The sequence below is a fragment of the Rhinolophus ferrumequinum genome, chromosome 10 (genome assembly GCF_004115265.2).
Source record: "Rhinolophus ferrumequinum isolate MPI-CBG mRhiFer1 chromosome 10, mRhiFer1_v1.p, whole genome shotgun sequence".
Lineage (NCBI taxonomy): Eukaryota > Metazoa > Chordata > Mammalia > Chiroptera > Rhinolophidae > Rhinolophus > Rhinolophus ferrumequinum.
Genome location: NC_046293.1, coordinates 54689564 through 54702544, shown reverse-complemented (window position 1 = coordinate 54702544; position 12981 = coordinate 54689564). Strand labels below are relative to the sequence as shown.

Genomic DNA, 12981 nt, shown 5'->3' with positions numbered 1-12981 from the left:
TAAAACTTTCAAGTGTGTGCATAAAACTGATTTAAATTTCATGTTGAGCTATGAAATCACTGTTTGTTCATTCTCTGATTTTATATTTTAAAAAGGAGGGAAAATACTCTTCTTGCTCATGACAGAACTGTTTTAAGTCTTAGTTTATGTTCAATTCCTTTACTCTACCACTCAGTTTTTATACTGCATTGATAGCTAATGATAATGTGATATTGTAATAATATATTAAATGTATACATGATAGGTGATAAATTCATTTTTATGATCCTGTGTTGATCATGGGATCAAATATACAAATTGAAAATTACCAGGGGGCTGGCCTGGTGGCTCAGGCGGTTGGAGCTCTGTGCTCCTAACTCCGAAGGCTACCGGTTGGATTCCCACATGGGCCAGTGGGCTCTGAACCGTGAGGTTGCCGGTTCGACTCCCACAAGGGATGGTGGGCTGCGACCCCTGAAAGGACAACAACTTGAAGCTGAACGGCACCCTCCACAACTAAGATTGAAAGGACAACTTGACTTGGAAAAAACAGTCCTGGAAGTACACACTGTTCCCCAATAAAGTCCTGTTCCCCTTCCCCAATAATAATAATAAAAATCTTTTAAAAAAAAACAGTCTCAAGGAGAAATAGCAAACCCGAATATTCTGTAACATTAAAGAAACGGAATCAAAAGTTTTTTTTAAATAAAAAAAAAGAAAAGAAAATTACCAGGGACTAGAGGGTGGAAAAATGGGAAGATGTTGTTCAAAGGGAATTCTTTGTGGTTTGTTTTGTAAAAAATTCAGAAACAGCAAAATTAATTTATAGTGACCAAAAGGACAAGACTAGATACCTGGATCCAGTGGCAGGCATGAGGAAAAGGGGACGACTGGGAAGAGGTAAAGGGAAATATTTAGTATAATGTAAATGTTCTCTGCCTTTATTATTATGCGGATATCAATATTTGTTCAAATCCATTCATTTAAAATAATCATATGCACTTTTATGTGAGGTATACTTAATAACTTTGATTAAACTGACACAACCAGAATGGATCAGGCATTTTAAATTTACATATAATTTAAAATATATCAAAAGATCCCAAACCTATCTGTAAATAAATTATGTAATACCTGAATTTCTTTCATGGGTTACTATCATTTGTAGGCCAAATACTATAATGCAATATAAGAAATTGAACTCCAAAGCCTGGAGTTCAATTATTTCTACACAAAACATTAACTAATAATGTTTACAAATACCATATACATAATCATTGTAACTCTCAAGTTGAAACTTATTATAATCTCAGTTCCTTTTCATATTTTATATTTCTGATTACAGAACCTTTGAAACTTTTATTTCCTTATTCATCTTTCAAGTTTCAGCATAAATTATTTTTTTTTTGCAAGTCTACTTTGAACTTTAAAATTATTTAATTTCTCTCTCTTTTTCATCACAAGTGCAATTACATGACATAATAATTATCAGGTTTGGAGTTTGTCTCTAACAGTTTTAGCAGACAAAATACTTAGGAGCAGATGCAATGCTTAACAATTATCACACATATTTGAAATAATTAACTAAGTACATCTAGCAAGGTTCATTTTCTGAAAGCATTCTGTACATGAAGGTATCATTTATGGGAAGAGATATTTCTAGTCAAAGAAGGAATTTAATATTCTGGATTGAAGAAGGCAGTTTACTACTAAAGAGTAAAAAGATCTACTCAATAAGAAGAACAGAGGGAAGCACAGAGATCAGGAAGACTTAGTAAGCCTAATACGATATAAATAGTGGAGAGGAGAAATGGCATAGATATGAACGAATAAACTGAAAATTGTTTTCAATTTTCCTATTCATGTTTCAACAACATATTACTTACATCCCAATTTTGTCTCACTGTTTTCAAAATAACAAAACCTGTGCAGCATACCCTTGAGAGCTGCTTTCACCTGCTGGTTTCTTAGGGTGTAAATGAAGGGGTTTAGTAAAGGTGCAATAGAGGTATTGAGCACAGCTACACCTTTAGTTAAAGTCACCCTTTCCTTTGCTGATGGTTTCATATACATAAAGATGCAACTCCCATATGTAATAGCGACAACAACCATGTGAGAGGAACATGTGGAAAAGGCCTTTGTTCGTTGTTGAACAGAAGGGAATTTTAGAATGGTTTTGATGATGTATGTGTAGGAGAGGACCACTAACAACAAAGTGACTACAAGTGTCACAACAGCTAAGACAAAAGCCATCAATTCTATGAACTGTGTATCTGTGCAAGAGATCTGCAGGAAAGGGGAAGTGTCACAGAGGAAGTGATCGATAGTTTTTGAAGCACAGAACTCCAGCTTGAGTCCCAAGACCAATGGAGGAAAGGTAATTAGGAATGCAGTTAACCAAGAGCTGAGTACAAGCTGAGAGCACACTTTGCTGTTCATAATGATCGGGTAATGCAGCGGTTTGCAGATGGCAACATAGCGGTCATAGGACATGGCAGCCAGAAGGTAAAATTCTGTAACTCCTAATAAAAGAAAAAAGAATAACTGAGTTATACAGCCATTGTAGGAAATTGTTTTATCTCCAGTCAGAATGCTTATCAAGAATCGTGGAATGCAGACGGTTGTAAATGAAACTTCTAAGAAGGAGAAATTTCGGAGGAAGAAATACATTGGAGTCTTGAGATGGGGGTCCAGCAGAGTGAGGAGGATGATAATTAAGTTTCCCATCAGGCTCAAGATGTAGTTGACAAATAGAAACAGGAAAATCACAATTTGCAACAGAGGATCATCTGTCAATCCAAGCAAAATAAACTCTATTTCCATTGAATTATTCATTTCTTTTTTTCGTATCAAAGCTAGAGAAAACAAAATTATCATAGTTAAACAAATATTATTCTTTATTCTCAGCCATAAAATGTTCCTTATTCAAAAACTTATCTATGTGCAAATATTTTCACAAATCTACTTTGAGGTCATCAAAACGAACATGTCCTCTAATGTTAGTCATCTTTATAAAAATGCTGAGTTTCTTCCTGTGACAAGATTGAAATAAGGCATACTTACCACTTAATAGGGGGCTTATGAGTCATTTGAAATTTAGCTTCACAATTTAGTGTTGATCTATAACCCATCTCTCAAAGACTTTACTCTAACAGACTATTTAAATAGCTCATATTTTCTATTTTTCTGAATTTAGCAAATATCTCAAGTAGTTTTTATTCCATTTATTCATCATCGTTGTATTTAATATGTCCTTTATTGCATTTTTTCTATCATTTTCTTTCAGTTTCTTTTTTTAACTCCCTCCACTTGCCTATTCATATACTTTGTCAGTGGCCTTTAGAATCAACTTAGAAAGTTCTAAGTAAATCAATCATTAACAATGCCTCAAATCTGAATGACTTAGGAAATGAAACAAACAGAAAAATTAAAAGTAGTCTTCTTACATTTTAATCTTTTTTTTAAAATTTACTCAGTGTATAATAGTCTCATATTACTTTCTTTATGGTTGTGTAGATTATATTAAGATCACATTAAGAAGCTGTATCTCTTCATTTGAGTATAAAATGCTTTTAAGCACAATTCTTGTCACTGACTAGTGCTAAGCAGTATTTTACAGTTACTAACTGTATTTGTTTTTTTTGCTAATTATATTCTTTGTAGTAAAGCAAGACTTCTTTTTCTTAGCCAATTTTCAGAATTTCTAGATGATATTCAAAAGGCTTTCTTTTCCCCCATTCTTAAAAATATAAGCTATGATAGACAAAGTGAAATGCCACATAAGTATTTTCCTTTTCTTTTCAATTAAGTTTATTCAGATATATTCCTCTACTTTTCTAGATAACCTGATATTATTTTATTCACACATGTAGTTTTTATAGCTACTGAATTCCTAGAATATTTGTCTTAAACACATCTGAATGCTTGTCACCAGTTTTAATCTGTTTATTCTTCATGAATAATGTTAGTCCTTGCATTCCAACATAAAAATATTTCTATTTGATTGTCCCTTGAGTTTTTTCCATTAATCACTTTCCTTCCATTAAAATATAAATCTACAGTTGTATTCATTATCTGTGGAATTTTATGACTTGGTAGACTAACTATAACTAGTAAAATCATTATTTCATCATTGTTTCCTATTTTTCATAATGTTCTGAGTTTTCCTAAACACACTAATTCTCTTTAACCTTGAACTGGGTATAACTGTTTTGTTAAATTTCCCCAAGATGAAAAAAATTAACAGCAGCTAACTGTTATAAAAAAATAATAACTGCTCTCTATTTTTTTCATCCATGATGCATCCAATGCAATTACAAGTTCATAGAGTTAAATAAATAAAATGATTTGTCATTTATATATGAAAAGATACATTTTATTATGTTATACATATATTCATAGTAAAATTATATAGGAATTTTTACTTCTCCATCAAAGGAATAGATCAAATAAGACAATTTTTTTTTTATTTATTATTTATTTTTTAATTTATTGGGGTGACAATTGTTAGTAGAATTACATAGATTTCAGTTGTGCAATTCTGTATCACATCATCCATAAATCTCACTGTGTGTTCACCATCCAGAGTCAGCTCCCCTTCCATCACCATACATTTGATCCCCCTCACCCTCATCCCCCACCCCCCAACCCCCTTACGCTCTGGTAACCACCAAATTACGTTCCCCAGATTAATTTTCAAACCCCGTGGCCATCCTGTGGTCACCGACTGCCCTCCAATCCCCTCACCCTCCCCCCCACCCCCCACTCCCCCCGCCCATCTAGCAACCCTCAGTTTTTCCTCATTGTCTCCCAAACAATTTCTGATTAGTTCATTCACTTACAAATAAGACAATTTAAAGACAAACTTAATTCTCTTGTATTTCCAAGATATTTCCCTAACTTCTAACTCAAAAAAAGACAAGTTAAACTAAAAATGTGACTTACCTTACATGGGCATATTGGGATTTCTTTTTTTGTTATGATATACAGTAGAATATATGGACTAACAGATTATGAGTGATGATTATTTCAGGATATTATTCAATTATTAAAAGGATACTTTAAAAAACAATGTTTTCTTCAGAAGGATTCAAATAAAAGGTGAAATGTGTTTTATTTATTTTTGTAATATTTCCCATTTTTCACTTAAGTTCATATTCACTACACATCTCAGTACTCAGATACTAAAGAACATTGATGTACCTCTCTCATCCTTTCCATTCTGGTTAAATTTCAGAAAATTTACCTTAACCTTTAACTGGAAATGTTATACCAAGATCAAAATCTAGGAAGAAATACAATATTTAAGTACAGAAATTGAACAAATCCCATGATTCTAACACAGCTAAATTTTTATCTTTTGGCTCAATAAAGACACAAGGGAGTCTACTGAAATCAGCAAACAAAGAAGATAGGTAAAATATTTCCCGAAAGACTAGTATTAAGGAAATGCTATTTATGTGCCAAACAAACTTCCACTCAGTTTTTTTCTTTTTTCAATCTGGGGAATATGCAACAAAAACATTGATTGTTTTATTCTCCCAAGGGGACTATGGAGAAACCTGTTGGTCAAGTTTTCTCCAATAAGAAATTTTCTCTTGCGATTACTAAAATAATAGTAATAACAGTAATAATAATAATAATAATAATAAGCTCGCAGCAAACTTCAATGTGGCAAATAGATTCAATATTAAAATGAGGGTTTTAATTGTATGTTATTAGAATATTGTCTGAGTTTTTTTTTTTTTTAATTTTAAGATGGTGTTTTGTTTTGTTTTGTATTAATATGGGGGGGAAAAACGTATGGTGGCACATTTAGTTTATGACATGAAGGCCTAGTCAGGAGAACTTAAATAACTGAAACATTTGAACTGTATTGATATAAAAGAATATGCTCAAAATGAGTAAAAGGGATTGGTTACATATATTATATCAGAAACCCAGCTAAAATTATTATTAAACAAAGTCCCCCACGATTTTGTCATGACCCCCTGAAAAGTCTTCAAAAGAAAAATTTAAAAGACTTGCTATTGGTATTTAAATATAAAGAAATTGCTTATAGCCATCCATTCTTAAGAAAGCTTCAGGTGTACTAGCAGAATTCACAAAGTTGAATGGCAGCCCAAACACTGCTTTTATATGATAAACGTAACATCAGATTAACTTCTGGGGGGAAAACCCATAGTTTCTCAACTGATTTGAACCTTTGTTAGAAAATCAGATATATATACAGGTGTTACCTATTTCTGGACTCTATTCTGTTCTACTGATCAATTTATTTACTTTAGGAAAATGCCACATTGCATTGATTACTGTAGCTTTATAAAAAAATATTAAAATGAGGTAGTGTTAGTCCTCTGATACAGTTCTTTTCTAAAGCTGTTTTGCTGATTCTAGGTCCTTTGTGTATCTATACGAATTTAAGAATCAGCTTGACAATTTACACACACACACACACACACACACACACACACACACACAGGCATCTTCAGGGGTTTTGTTTGAGATTGCATTGAATCTATAGATCAATTTCAGGACAACTGACATTTGAGAAATATGGAATCTGACCTATGAACACTATATTTGACCCATGAACATATTTTATCTCTTCAATTTATTGTAGGTATTCTTAATTTCTCTCAGCAGTGTTGTGTAGTTTTCAGTGTAAATGTCCTGGAAATTTTTGTCAGATGGATCCCTAAGTATTTCAAGTTTTATAATTGAAAATTGCATTTTTGAAACATTTTAATTCTCTACTTTAATTTATAGTATATAGGAATAGGACTCATTTTGCATTTATTTTGTATTCCACAAATTTTATCAACTCATTTACTAATTATAGTAACATATTTATAGCTTTCACTTGATTTTTTCAATTTGATGTTAATCCTTGTTATTTCTCATGTTATCTGTGAATAGACAATTTATTTTTAATTTTCCAATCTAAATGCTTTTTCTTTTTTTAGACTAATTGCAGTGGCTACAACTTCGAGTTTAATGTTGAACAGAAGTGAAAAGAGTGAACATCCTCATTTATTTTTCTTGATCTTGGGGAGAAAGCATTTTTTTTTTAACTTAAGTACCCTTAGCTGTGGGTTAATGCTAGATGCCCTTCATTGAGTTGAAGGAGTTTTCTTCTATCCTTAGTATTCTCAAAGGTTTTCACAGCAATTAATATTGAATATTATAAAAAAAAAACTCATCTGTTTACGTTTCAATTAATTTTCAATTTGTTAACAGTCAATTATATCAATTGTATTCTAAAGTTAAAACAATAATGTATTTCAGAGATAAATCACACTCAGTCATGATTTATTATCATTCTTATATTATTAGAAGCAATTTGATAGAGTTTTAAAGAATTTCTGTATCTGTATTCATGACGAGTATTTTCGGTAGTTTTATTTTCTTCTAATGTTTTTGTTCGTTTTTGGTATAATAATGCTTGCTTAAGAATTTGCAAAGGGGAATGGAAATAAGAAGCATACTGAAGAAAAAGGACTATGGTACATGTGAAACTTTGTTTTACATAAACTTAATGGTAACTACTCACAAAATTCCAGAACTGAGACACATAACTTAAAAAAAAGATGAAACATAAGCCAAAATATCATAGAATAACACCAAATTAAAATAACAAACAGAAACACAAGGCAAAGAAACAATGAAGACACCAAAATACCAGAATACAAAACACAAAATGGCTACAGAAAATTCTCATGTCAATAATCACCCTAAATGTAAATGGACTCAACTCATCAATAAAATGACACAGAGTAGCCGATTAGATCAAGAAACAAAACCCAAACATATGCTGCCTCCAGAGACACATCTCAGCTATAAAGACAAATTTAGACTCAAAACAAAAAGGTAGAAAGCAATACTCCAAGCAAATGGAATTCAGAGAAAAGCGAGTGAAGCTATACTTATATCTGACAAAACAGACTTCAAGATAAAAAAGGGAATGAGACTAAGATAGGCATTTCATAATGATAAAGGGGACAATACAAAAAGAAGACATAACAGTCAACAATATATATGCTCCCAATTAGGGAGCACCAAAATATACAAAACAACTACTAAGAGAACATAAGGGAGAAACTGACAAAAACAGATTATAGTAGGGGACCTAAATACGCCATTGACAGCTATGGATAGGTCATCCAAACAGAAAATCAATAAGGAAATATCAGCCTTCAATGACACAATAGACCAAATGAACATCATTGACATTAACAGAGCCTTTCACCTAGAACATCAGAGTATACACATTTTCTAGTGCACTCTGAACTTTCTCAAGGATAAACCACATGTTGGGACATAAAATTAGCTTCATCAAATTTAAGAAGATTGAAATCATACCAAGCATATTCTCTGAACACAAGTCTTTGAAATTGGATATCAACTGCAAAAAGAAAGCAGGAGAAAACACAAATATGTGGAGATTAAACAACATATTTTTAAAAAATGACTGGGTCAAAGAGGAAATAAGAGGAGAGACCAAAAGATACATAGAAACAACTGAAAATGAAAACACATCTTACCAAAATTTTTGGGATGCAGTGAAAGCAGTTTAAAGACGGAAATTTATATCATTACAGGACTATCTCAAAAAAGAAGAAAAATCCCAGATAAATCACCTTACATAACACCTTAAGAACTAGAAAAAGAACAAACGAAACCCAAGTCTAGCAGAAGGAAGGAAATAATAAAAATCAGAGCAGAACTAAGTGAAATAGAGAACAAAGAGACAATAGAAAAAAAATTAATGCAGCAAAGATCTGGTTCCTTGAAAAGATTCATAAAATTGACAACCTCATGGCTAGACTCACTAAGATAAAAAGAGAAAAGACACAAATAAACAAAATCAGAAATGAAAGAGAAGTTACCTCGGATGCCACAGAAATACAAAGGATCATCCAAGAATACTGTGAAGGACTATATACCATCAAATTCAATAACCTAGAAGATGGTTAGTAATCTTCTCATGTTGCTCATTTCCCAAGATTTCCTAATTATTACTGCATGCTTGTTTTTCCATATGAAATTTAATTTATTTTAGTGCTGTTCCACTCGGGCCAAATGACCAAGAAATTCTAATGCTATTTGAAGTAGTAGTTACAAATAAAGATGCTATAGGGCATTACTGTTTTGCCACAAGTGGAAATTCATAGCACAAACTATGATTCTGGAACAACCTATTGCAGATATACAATCTTCTTTTGAACCCTTTCTGGTTTGCTATTGAGTCCTAGTAGAGATTAAAGGCCAAACGATAGGATATCGATTGACCACTGGATTTGACTTCCCATAATGAACTGAGTGTTATTGGACTCTCTGAGCTATAATTTTGTTCATTCCCAGCGGCAATTTATCATCATCAGAGGGATACAGTACTTAGGATACATGAGCACGTCCAAAAGGCACAAGTAAGGTTAATGAACAGATGACTCAGACACCTTTGAAACAAATTTCTGCTGCACTACATACTCTTCCTCTGTCAATATATATGGCCTTTTTGGGAATACTTAACAATTAGTTGATGAAGAAATAAAAATATGTACTGGTTACAGATGTTCTGCACAATATTCTAGTATCCACTTAAGAATGAATGATTGACAGATAAAAGATATGCATGTGAACAATATTTTTTTTAAATGCTGTTATAACTATGTCTTTATCAGTTAATGTTGATGTTACTGAAAAAGTATACTTCAGATAGAGAGGACTTAGTGGTTTTTCATAATGATGAAAAATTTACATTAACCTAGAAGATATAACAATTCCAAACTTGTGGCTGCATAAAAACATAGTGTTAATATTAAAAAAAAAAAAAAAAAATCAACGTAATTCCAAAGAGAAAGAAATAATACCACAGTTGTATAAGGAGATTTATTATAAATAGCTCAGTAATGATACACACAGTAAAAGTACAGAAGATTTAAATCATGTGATTAATGAATTTGACCTGGTTGACCTACATAGAACACTGCAGTCAACTATCATTATATATACTTCTCAAATGTACAAGAAATGTTTATAAAACTCTGACCATATCTTAGGCCACGAAGTGAGATTCAACTAATTTAGAAGGTATTAATTTAAAGAAAGTATGCTTTATGATACTATAAAAGGATTTTTTGGAAAATTTGATGTTTTCAAGGACCCATTTACACGAGATTAAGAGATTAAGACCAATCTCTTGAGTGGCCCCTCCCTCGGGAGGAAAAAAGAAGGGTAGAACATGTGTCCAAGGTTTGGGCTTTTCAGGGGCTGCCTGAGGACCTGTGCCTGTCTAGCCCATCTTGGAGCCTTTCTGGGACCTGACATACCTTAGATTCCTGGAAGCTGGTGAGAACGAAAAAGAGTGGGTGGCATACTATTGCTTCAAGTACCTGAGTTACAGCAGAGAGAAACAGAGCGCGAGAGATTAGAAGCGTCATCTTTAAAAAATGGACAAGATCTTCTAATTAGAAATCTCCGAACACATTCTGAGGAGCTACATCCTCAGAAAACTGTTGAGAGACCACCAGAATCTCTAAGTGGACTTAATGGTGAATGGTCTTACCCTGTACGAATTCAGTTTAAAAGGGAGAGGAAGTGGTTTTTTCAAGAGTATAGATTTCAAAACAAAGTTACAAGGAACATAAAGAAACAGACAAAAATGGCCAAGTCAAAGAAACAAAACAAATCTCCATTAAACAAAATTTTTTAAAAAGGGAGGAAAATGAACACCTAACATACAATTCAAAATTGCTGTCATAAAGATGCTCAGTGAGTTCAGGGTAGCAGTGTGTGTTTTAGTTTTATTGCATCTATTCTGAATTTTTAAAAATGCAAACATTGTCTAAAAAATGATAGACAACATGGAAATTTGATAAATGACGCTTAATATCATGATCAATATTTATCTTGAAAATATGCACTAACTTTTGCAAAGTATAAAGATCTCTACATTTAATGTGCAGTGCACTAGTACATATAACCTCACAGGACTGTATTTAATATACAATAATACAAGACATGTAGATCCTCTAGATGTAAAGGAATTATCAATGTCATCTTGAAAATACACATGAAATTACACACTTATTTTGAAACTCTGTATTTGATATCAAATGTGATAATATACATAATTTTTAGGGACTGATATTAACAGATTTAGAACTCTTTTTACATTGCACTATAGAGAATATCTCAAAGAAATACATTTCATTTCCAGAAAATTCAGTAGAGGTCAACTTCACAAAATTTTGAGTAAGTCAATTAAGAATGTATTGGAGAAACTTGGGTTTCTCCAATGAAAGTGGAAGAAATGGAAAAATTTTAAATTAACTATAATGTGGCATATGAAGAGACTATGAAAAACAAGCATAATATAGATGTTTAGGATTTTCAAGATTTTACTTAATTGCCTTTTTTAGAATGCCCTTTATTTTTGACAAAATAAAAATTCATTTATTTGTAAAAAATAAATACTTTATGGATTACGTCTTTGAAGGCTTGTTTTACTTGCTGGTTTCTCAGGGTGTAAATGAAGGGGTTCAGCATGGGAGCTACAGAGGTAGTGAGAATAGCTACTCCTTTGATCAATGATGCCTTTTCTTTCGCAGAGGGATTAGCATACATGAATATACAGCTTCCATAAGAAATGGAAATGACAATCATGTGAGAGGAACAAGTGGAGAAAGCCTTTTTGTCTCTGGTAGATGGGATTCTGAAAACGGCCTGGTAATGTACATATAAGATGAAATCAGTAATGCCAAAGTGAGTAGCAAAGTTAGCAAAGCAAAGTGAAAACCGATTACTTCTGGGAGACATGTATCTGAGCAAGACAGTTGTAAAAGGGGAAAATAGTCACATGCAAAGTGGTCAATAACATTGGAAGCACAGTAATCCAGATGCAGGAGAAGCATAAGGGGTGGGAAAGTGGTCAGAAACCCTCCCAGCCAGGCACACAGCACGAGGAGGGTGCAGTTTCCTGTTCATGATGGTTGTATAATGAAGGGGCTTGCAGATGGCAACATAGTGGTCGTAGGACACGGCAGTGAGAAGGTAAAATTCAGTCACCCCCATGAAAATAGAGAAAAATAGTTGGGCTGCACAGTTATTATAGGAAATAATCTTATCCCTGGTGATAATTGCCCCCTGAAACCTAGGGATACGTACAGTTGTAAATGAGATTTCTAAGAAAGAGAAGTTTCGGAGGAAGAAATACATAGGCGTCTGTAGATGGGAGTCCACCAAAGTTAGGGTGATGATAGTCAGGTTTCCAGTGACACTTAATATATATGTGACAAATAAAAAGAGGAAAATCACAATCTGAAGGTCAGGATCATCAGAAAGACCTAGGAGGACAAACTCTGTGATCACTGTGTGGTTCCTGTTCATTTCTCTCTCTCTCTCTCTCTCTCTCTCTCTCTCTCTCTCTCTCTCTCTCTCTCTCTCTCTCTCTCTCTCTCTCTCTCTCCCACTCTCTCTCTTTAGTGTTTCAAAGACATTTAGGTGGAAAAAGTATTAAAGGGAGGAGATGAAAGATATAATTCATCATGATTAACATCATCATCACTGATTCTAAAACATTTTCTGTAATCCATGCTGATTTTATTTTGCTATCTTGTTTGAATTATGTCTTAATGCATATTTGTGAGTCTTCCTTTACTAGTTCTCTTATTTTATATCAAAATTTGGGAAAGCTTCATACAATAAATCATATCACTGAGAGATGGTAAATAAAATCAATACTTCTTGTTTTGTCCAATTTATGTAAATCTTACATTTTTGTTGAAACAAGCATACAAAATATTCATTGCTCTTTCTTTTCTGTCCTGTATTTTTTAGAAGTTAACACCACCTAAAAATAGAAATGAATGATCTTAATTCCATCAAAAGGTAAAAGTGAAACTTAGAAGACCTTTTAAAGTAACAACCCATTATACTTTTTATGATATAAGATATCAATTTATGATTTTTTTAGAAAATAAAATAGAATTTTTATTTTTA

General features: G+C 32.7%; 2 protein-coding genes across 2 annotated transcripts; both read right to left on the bottom strand.

The window, feature by feature from the left end:
• Positions 1-1857: 1857 nt before the first annotated feature.
• LOC117028924 (olfactory receptor 6C6-like) lies at positions 1858-2814 on the bottom strand. The gene has a single exon (XM_033117762.1). It carries the CDS (start codon positions 2812-2814, stop codon positions 1858-1860), a length of 957 nt encoding a protein of 318 aa, XP_032973653.1.
• An 8622-nt stretch (positions 2815-11436) lies between these two features.
• LOC117028821 (olfactory receptor 6C3-like) lies at positions 11437-12369 on the bottom strand. The gene is given in 3 exon segments (XM_033117681.1): positions 11437-11711; positions 11714-11955; positions 11957-12369. Coding segments are annotated over 3 exon segments (930 nt in total).
• Positions 12370-12981: the final 612 nt, after the last annotated feature.